The sequence below is a fragment of the Macrosteles quadrilineatus genome, unplaced genomic scaffold, assembly GCF_028750875.1.
Source record: "Macrosteles quadrilineatus isolate MER2022 unplaced genomic scaffold, UCM_ALF_1.0 Scaffold_2__2_contigs__length_208266976, whole genome shotgun sequence".
NCBI lineage: Eukaryota > Metazoa > Arthropoda > Insecta > Hemiptera > Cicadellidae > Macrosteles > Macrosteles quadrilineatus.
In genome coordinates, this window is record NW_026542595.1 from 95,559,714 (window position 1) to 95,568,882 (window position 9,169).

Sequence of the window (9,169 nt, forward strand, 5' to 3'; positions counted from 1 at the left end):
ATTTCCACCATTCCTGTGGGGAGAGATGTTCTACGTCCTGGCGTCGGTATAACTCCACCTTGGCAATAAACTCCCCCACGTTCTCCGGATGTCTCACAGTAAAGCATTTGCTTCCCGTTCTCCAGGTGATAAAGGAGGAGCTCGTGGAGGCTTTCACTGTCCAGCCGGTGGATGGGGATGGCCTTGCAGTAGATGTTAAGCCTTTCAATTAACCCTTTTGCCAGTAGAGGGTTATTTAGTTGGTGAAGCCTTTCAATTATCCCTTTAGCCACTGTGTTATTTAGTTACCACAAAGACAATAATAACTATGAAGTAGAACTAACAGATTTCTTAACTCGGCTGTTCAAAACATCAAATAGCGAATTCACGAATTCTAAAAATTCAGCAGTGTTTAGCGCTTTGATACTATTGCTCTGGTAGTTGCCCCATTCTGACAACTGTCCTCAGAGCTGAAACTGTGGTATGGCTCATCAACTGGGTTGCAAGGGTGACATTCATCTTTTGAAAGTTATTAGGGTTGATGTGAGCAGATGTTAATTTTGGAGCAGCTCTAGTTGAGTTGCTAGTGGAGTATATTTGAAATTGTGACCTGATGTCACCAAAAGAATTACTTACTTTTAATTTAACTACCAGACCAGTTTTCGTTAAGCTTTTGACACATTCTGGTATTAATGTTATGGTCTGATTACCACTTAATCCGTTTCTAGTTATAAAGTGACCAACAGGCATCTTCCAGTGGTAATTAAGTCCACGAACAATAAATACGCATGCCTGCTTACCTATTGGCTGTCGTCCAAGAGGTCCAGCGTCTTCATAGCATTTAATTACGTCAAAATTTAAGTTATACTCGAGGGCCTGTTTAATGGACATTTCGTCGGACATTACAACGCATGTCCTTTCCATAATGTTCATGCTGCTAACTTTCAACTTGATTTGTTTCAAAAGTCGGGTATTGAAACCTGGCGTAAAGAACTCCTTTGATGCAATCCACGATTTAATTGTTGAAACTCCAGGCAGTATTATGGATTGTGATGAAAACCTGTAGAAGATGGAGACCTCAGATAAAGAGATGTGGCAACGCGTTTTTCTTCTTTTTAACCGACTTCCCCACTACCAACAAAAGGAGGAGGTTATTAATTTGTTTGTGGCAATATTTTTTTTCTATGTATGTTAACCAATTTCTCTGTGATCCTTTTACCGATGTGCGTGGTTCTACCACTAAAATAACCAGGAGAGTTTCTATTTGGAGAGTTTTTAACATTATATATAACATAATGTTTAAGTGTAATATTTGTTATGGTAAAATGCTAAAAACCTCAAATATTCAACATTTACTTTGTATTTATTTTTCTCCGAGAAGGCAATAAATAATAATAATCCTAAAGCTGTTAGCTGAAACCATTTAAATGAAGCAACAGTACAGACAGTTCTTCATTAAACTGTTGCTTCGTATTGATTAATAAACTTTTTCTCTCCATTGAGCCTAAATAAATTACATTGAAAAAATGCATTTTGTTTTGGTTACTATAAAAAAGGTATTTCAAAGTTTGATCTGATTTGTGTATAATTCTGTTTTGAGTATAGAATATTCTGACTCATAAAAACATAGGGAATAGCTGCATGATATTGACAAATAAAGGTGTATTGTGATAACCAAAGCATTCGTAAAAGAGGTCCAAATATAAATAAAATGCAATTATTCCTTACACGACCTAAGAAGTGTGAGAGGGTATAGTCGCCAATCGTCTTAAAAGTGTTAAATATTTTAATCACTAAACATGCATTTGCAGATGTGGAATGTTTAGTAATATTCTCCACCCATGTACTATATGATATCAATATCAATACTATTATGCCTGCTTCGGAAAGTCCTAGAGGAAGCTGATTTGCAATTTCGACTATATCTTGAGCAAACAAAACCACCTACCCCTTACACCACTTTTAGCTGAACCAATCTTTCACATACATATTTTCCAAATGAACTATACGTAATAATAACAACCAATTTTCTACTTTTGAGAGATTTTTAAATAATGTTTATTACTTAATATTTTTTTATAATTACTCTGTTACGTAAAATACCAAGTTATTTATTTTTAAAATTTTCATAAAGTTAATATTTACAAGTCAGACGGGTAAAACTAAAGTCAGCTAGGTTCTAGATAGGAATGAAAGTCGTGAGAGTTCTCCGCTGCCTGTTGTTTGTTTTACGTCGAATAAAGTATCCGTTAGTCCTGGGTAGTTCCATATTGTACGGTACTTTGAGTATAAAGTTTTTCCCTTCGTTACGTACAATTACTCTGTGATGTTTGGGTGAAGTCTTAATGTAAAAGTATTTTTCATTTAAGCGTAGTTTGTATATTTGTATGCGTTTGATATTACTACTTGTCTGTGGTACAGTATTTGGTGTGGGGATTGGTAAAGTACTAAGACCAGGTAATGATGTAGGTGAAAGTACAGTCAGTGACTTAGTTGTTGGTCTTGGTGTTGAAACACTTGGTCTAAAAAGTGAAGTATTATGGGCAGGTAATGAAGTCGGTGGTTTGTGAAAGGTCAGTGACTTATTTGTTGGTCTAGATTTGCTATGCGTACTGTTAGTCAGTGTTGTACTAGGTACACTCAGTGACGTTGTTGGTAGTGATTGTTTTTGTTTTTTGTTTATGTAGTCGCCGTGCACAAAACACAAAGTACAATTAATTTTGGAAAGTTTTGTACAACGTGTGTTTTTTTTCGGTCCAAGTTTGTAAGTATACGTACACGGCTCTCTCTCACGCTTCAGTTTTCGTAACTCTCTTCTGTTTATAGGTGGTCTAGTGTCGTCAATTAGTATAGGGGCTTGATGACCTTGAGGAATTTAGTGATGAAGGGTCGTATGAGTTTTTTACAGGACTGTTTGTAGGTGTTGGTGGGAGGGGGCTTAAACGTTTTGGAATGGCTACCATCCCCGTAATGATTGTTTGTAATAATGTCATGGCAGACGGAGAGGACTTACTTTTAGGTGCATTAGGAGGGTTCTCATACGGTGAAGAAGGCAGCATGGCGGGTCTGGTAGTCTGTAGTGATGGAAGTGAGTCATTTCTAGGAGTCGATGGTGGAAGTTCATCATTCCGAGAAGTCGATGGAGGAAGTTCATCGTTCAAGGAAGTCGATGGAGGAAGTTCGGCGTTCCGGGGAGTCAATGCAGGAAGTTCAATGTCGGAAGTCAATGTCTCTAGTGTCTGCGGGGATGTAAGAGCGTCTTTAAGGATGGTTGTTTTCTCCAAGCAGTTGGGTGTCGAAAAACTTGCCTTACAAAGATCTCCTGAAGCTGAGGTGGTATTTGACGATCTGTCGTCCACATTGAGGATGGTGTTGATAGCAGTCTCTATTTCTTCATCGTGGGACATAGGTTTTCCAACACCCATTTTAGTTGGCTGCGAAGGCTTTCTTATCTAGGGAAGCATGTTTCAATTGAAGTTGGAGAGAATGTAGGTAGATAATAGCGCAGGCTGTAGTTGAAGTGCGTCTTGTGTATAAAGGTGCCCATACACGTACCGGCAAGCCTGTCAGTTCTGCCTGAACAGTCCGCCGGAGACCGGCGGACTGTTGGACTGACTACCCCATACACGTTCAGTTCAATTCTGTCCGGCGAGCGCTTCAAAACACATTGATTTCTTCGTGCGTTTAGTTTTTAGTAGTTTAAAAAGATTTGCAAGTTTTTTTGTGTAGTTATTTATTTTCTAAAGATTATTTATAGTTCAAAATGTCTAGTGATGACGATGATTACGCAGTTTTAGGTTTATTACTAGCAGTAGTTCCTACCAAAAAACGGCGAAAAAAACGTGAGTGTTGGTCGAAAAGCTGGTTGATGAAGAGGGACACGTATTCTCACATAAATTTATTAAAAGAGTTAAAGGTGACTCCAAAAGACTGGCATAATTACTTAAGAATGGACGAAAATACGTACCTAGTTCTTTTGTCACTGGTTGCTCCATTGATTGAGAGGGAAAACACTGTGATGAGGAATGCCATATCTCCTCACGAACGTCTAACCGCTACACTTAGATTCTTAGCTACTGGGAGGAGTTTAGAGGACCTAAAGTATTCAACAGTCATATCCCCACAAGCACTAGGAAAAATTATACCAGAAACCTGTGAGGCGATCTACCAAGTTCTCCAAAAGGATCACTTGAAGGTAAGAGAAATAATATATATGAGCATATTAAAAAGAGAGAATTTTATTTCATGTCTGCACACAAACACAACACATAGTTAATACAGTATAAAAAAAGGTTTATGTTGAGCGATTAAACAAATTTACCACATATTCTATAAGTCTACATATTGTATGGACACTCTGTAAATGTAACACATAATTCAATGGTTATCAAACTTCCGAAATTAAAGCACAATACTGTACTAATTTATAACTTGTTGACTTGTAACTTGTTGACAATAACTTGTTGTAATAATTTAAGAAACATCATTGTATTCTGAGAGGAAAGTTACAAGTGCATTTGTAGTACGCTGGTCTTGTGATTGTGACGCATTCAAGTCAACGTAAACCTGTGAGTTGGGTGGAGGGGTTACGTTTTGGTTGGATTGTGGTGATTGGTATGGGGTGGAATTTCCGTGCTGCGAACTAATGGATGTAGATGGGGAATAATTGGTTGTAGAAATATTACGCATCGGAGGAAACTGTCGTGGTGAAAAGGACTGGTATTGTTGGTATTCATATGGTCTTTGGTTAACCAACGCAAAATTACTGCCTAAATTACCACCCTCTGCTTCAAACAAAACATCATTTATAAACTTTTCTGCCCACCGGCGTTGATCGTTTGGCAATTCCCTCAATTTTAGTGCAATCGTTTTTCCAAAAGCATCAAAGCGATCATCAGGGTTTTTTGGTGTCTTAAAATGATTTTGAACGGTAGTTAAAACTTCATGTGTCAATGTAACATTATCTGCTGGTTTTGGTCTCGATGATACTTTAGAGCGATTTACATTGCTATTAGATGATGCGGGTAAAGCAGTACTTTCGATGTCGTGCACTTCGATGTCTTCGCTAGGAGCAATCCGCATACTGTCATCATGCACATCTACGCTCGGCGTGGATTCCTCATTCTGAAAAAAAAATACGGGATGTAATTCCCTAATTTTAAGTAAAATAGTCTAATAAAATAATAATATAATTATATAATTATTATATATAATATATATAATATTCTATTATATATATATTATAATAAGTTATAATATTATTATACATTTTAATAATATTATTATAATTATAATATATATTATAATTATATATATTATAATTAGTTACATTATATTATAATATATATAATATTATATTATACAGGGTGAGTTTTAATTGTCCCCCTCCCCAACTTTTTTCTACATTTTTTCAAATATCAATCCCAGACCACTTCCAAACATTGTTGGGTAGTAAGTACTTCATTTTGACAAGGTCTTCATTTCCGGCCGCCATCTTGGATCCGCCATATTGGATGCAAAATTTTTTTTTCAAATGTAAAGGTGAGGTTGTGACCCATTATTTCGAACTACATTTTTACCCTAATTACAATGCCGCAAACCGTTTTTAAAAATCTTGATTCATTCTAAAGTTACGAGGGCTTTTTAAAACTTTATTTTTAGCCCATTTTAACATTGTGCATTTACAAACTAAGACCATAATCCCAAAATAGTGCTAGGTAATGATAAGTATACACTACCAGTAATTGTCCACCTATTTTCACTTGGTTATGACTGATGTATTTTTTCGGCCGCCATCTTGGATCCGCCATTTTGAAATGTGATAAATTATTTTAAATATGAACGGGGTGTTGTGACCCATCATTTTGAACTACTTTTTTAAGCTAAACTCAATGCCGCAATCCATTTTTTGTTATCAAGTTTATTTATGAAATATTGAAATTTTTTTTGTTAAAAATGTCAATATTTCAAAATCAAAAAATGAAAATGAAAAACTGATTATGGAATTAAGTTCAGCTTAAAAAAGTAGTTCGAAATGATGGGTCACAACACCCCCTTCATATTTAAAATAATTTATCACATTTCAAAATGGCGGATCCAAGATGGCGGCCGAAAAAATACATCAGTCATAACCAAGTGAAAATAGGTGGACAATTACTGGTAGTGTATACTTATCATTATCTAGCACTATTTTGGGATTATGGTCTTAGTTTGTAAATGCACAATGTTAAAATGGGCTAAAAATAATGTTTTAAAAAGCCCTCGTAACTTTAGAATGAACCAAGATTTTTGAAAATGGTTTGCGGCATTGTAATCAGGGTAAAAATGTAGTTCGAAATAATGGGTCACAACCCCACCTTTACATTTGAAAAAAAAATTTTGCATCCAATATGGCGGATCCAAGATGGCGGCCGGAAATGATTACCTTGTCAAAATGAAGTACTTACTACCCAACAATGTGTGGAAGTGGTCTGGGATTGATATTTGAAAAAATGTAGAAAAAAGTTGGGGGGGGGACAATTAAAACTCACCCTGTATAATATATTATATATAATAATCATAATAATATAATTATATAATAATATAATAATAATATAATTTTAATAAGAATTAAAACTCTTCTTCGTTTTCAGTTTCCAAGAACAGAGGAAGAATGGAAATCCATAGCAAAACAATTTGAGCAGCGTTGGAATTTCCCACACTGCCTCGGTGCAGTTGATGGGAAACACATTACCATCATCCCTCCCCCAGACTGTGGTTCGGAGTTCTTCAACTACAAAGGACACCATAGCATGGTGTTGATGGCAATCGTTGATGGAAATTATAGGTTCATCATGTGTGATTTTGGAACAAATGGTAGAGTGTCCGATGGTGGTGTTATTCAGAACACTTTATTTTATGACAAACTGCAACACGGTACATTAAATATACCTCCTGAAGAAATCGTCAAAGACACATCTACAGCTTTACCTTACGTATTTGTTGCGGATGATGCATTTCAGTTACGCGTCGATATGATTAAACCATTTAGATTGGCAAGTTTAACTGATGACAATAGAAAGGTGTACAACTATCGTGTATCACGAGCAAGGCGCATAGTAGAAAATGCGTTTGGAATATTGAGTGCCAGGTTCAGAATATTTCATACTTTTATAAATATGAATCCTACAAAAATTGAATCTGTTGTAATGGCATGCTGTGTATTGCACAATTTTTTGGTCAACACTGTTCCGAAAACGTATGCCCCTACAGAATGCTTTGACATCGATGACAGGGAAGCTGGTATCACAAATGTAGGTTACAATTGTGAACATGAGAACATGTACGGTTTACAACAAAGAGCACGTGGAAGCACCATGACTGCCGCAATAAGGGTTCGAGAAAAATTCATTGATTATTTTGTTAATGAAGGTAGTGTCCCGTGGCAGAGAAACTTCATTCATTGACATTGGAATGAATAGTTTTGCATTTGTTGCATTATTTTAGTAACTTTAAATATAACTGTTGCTTTTCGAATGGTAATGATGTGGTATTGATTTGATTATTTTGTTAATGAATGTAGTGTCCCGTGGCAGAGAAACTTTATTCATTGACATTGGAATGAATAGTTTTGCATTTTTTTCATTATTTTAGTAACTTTAAATATAACTGTTGCTTTTCGAATGGTAATGATGTGGTATTGATTTTGCAAATAAATAAAATACATAAATTACATGTTGTTGTTACCTCATTGTTCCCAACTTGTTCATCTTCGCTCAAGTTACTCCTTGACTGGCGGGGAGTTTCCTGGTCGTCCAAGAAATGCAGGAGATTGTAGTACCACAGTTTTGGCAAGTACACATCTTCGGCTGAAGCACCTGACTTTGTTGCTTCCCTAACCTTTTTCAACTCTTTCCGGTAACTACTTCTCAAATTGTTTATTTTCTTCAACACAGTAGATTTATTACAATTTGGATCTACCTGCTTCCACACTTCAATTAACCGTCCGTAAGCTGCTTCCTTCTTCATTCTATCATGATAATCTGCTGATTTTACTTTCCACAAGCATTTCTCACTTTGATACACACTAATAAATTCCTCTAAGCATTGGTTCTCTTTTTCACGTGACATTTTCACAATCACAAAACAACAACTCACAAATAATCACAGAAACAATTCACAACTACTAGCAACAACTCGGAAATACAAATGAAGTTCGGCCGGTGGTCGGACGCCGCTCCCCATACACGTTCAGTTTTGACTGAAACAGCTTCCGGCAAGCCGGTTGAACTGATGAGTTTCCATTCGATCACCGGCCGCCGGTACAGTCTTAACTGACAGTCCAGCCGGACCCCACACACGCTACGGCCGCCGGTCTCCGGCGGACTGTTCAGGCAGAACTGACAGGCTTGCCGGTACGTGTATGGGCACCTTAACTGAACACAAGTGACTTTTGCAAAGCAAATGCTTTTATCTTATACCACTGACCAAGGTTAGTAACTCCCAAACAAGGTAGCGGAAGAAACGTTTGTTGAATATTTTAAAAGTTATTATAGCTGTATCTTAGGCATGAGTCTGTATATTATATGAGTAGTCGTCGCGACCCGGTCGGACAAAATTGACCTTGAGATCAGTTGATCACGTTAGGTGATTATGGATAAAAAGTGTTCTATGCCAACCATGATAACAACTTTTAAAAAGGTGTATATTGTTCTAGTATATCTAATAATTGTTTCAACATAAATATTATGATAAAATTAGAGCAAGTGTAAAATTAAATAAATACTTAAAAGCAGTACTATTTTGTTGCAAGTATAAATAATTACGGCGGCAGCTTGTTGTTTAGAATTACTCATACTCTGAGGATGCATATGGAATCTAAAACACAGTAATTAAGATACAACCATTTATTCTATAAAAACATTATGGACGAATATTGCTAGTGTTTGTAGATACGTACATTGGGGGAATTCCCCACCATATCTGTGCACTTTACGCTATACATTTTTGAGCTGGTGAAAAACTCCAGATCCTCGTCAGTGAGGAGGGTTGTGAATCTTGATGGTAGAAAGGTGATCCTCTCCTCTCCAGAAGATGTGGTAACGTCAAGGACAATAACCGTAGTCCCGAATCGTGTGCTGACTCTCCTCGCATCTTATGTTACTAATTAAAATATAGCATCAGTCACCCCTCTCTCTCACACACTCTGACT

General features: G+C 36.6%; 1 protein-coding gene across 1 annotated transcript; it reads right to left on the reverse strand.

The window, feature by feature from the left end:
- Positions 1 to 4,306: 4,306 nt before the first annotated feature.
- LOC128984629 (uncharacterized) lies at positions 4,307 to 8,387 on the reverse strand. The gene is made up of 2 exons (XM_054403964.1): positions 7,705 to 8,387; positions 4,307 to 5,103 (listed from the first exon to the last, which is right to left on the reverse strand). Exons 1-2 carry the CDS (start codon positions 8,086 to 8,088, stop codon positions 4,453 to 4,455), a joined length of 1,035 nt encoding a protein of 344 aa, XP_054259939.1. The 5' UTR covers positions 8,089 to 8,387; the 3' UTR covers positions 4,307 to 4,452.
- Between the last annotated feature and the right edge of the window lie 782 nt (positions 8,388 to 9,169).

Excerpts from the sequence above, each read along its gene's own strand:
- LOC128984629 (XM_054403964.1), bottom strand. The coding sequence starts at position 8,088 with ATGTCACGTGAAAAAGAGAACCAATGCTTAGAGGAATTTATTAGTGTG. Across the intron at positions 5,104-7,704 it reads AACAAGTTGGGAACAATGAG|AATGAGGAATCCACGCCGAG; the intron begins GTAACAACAACA and ends TTTTTTTTTCAG.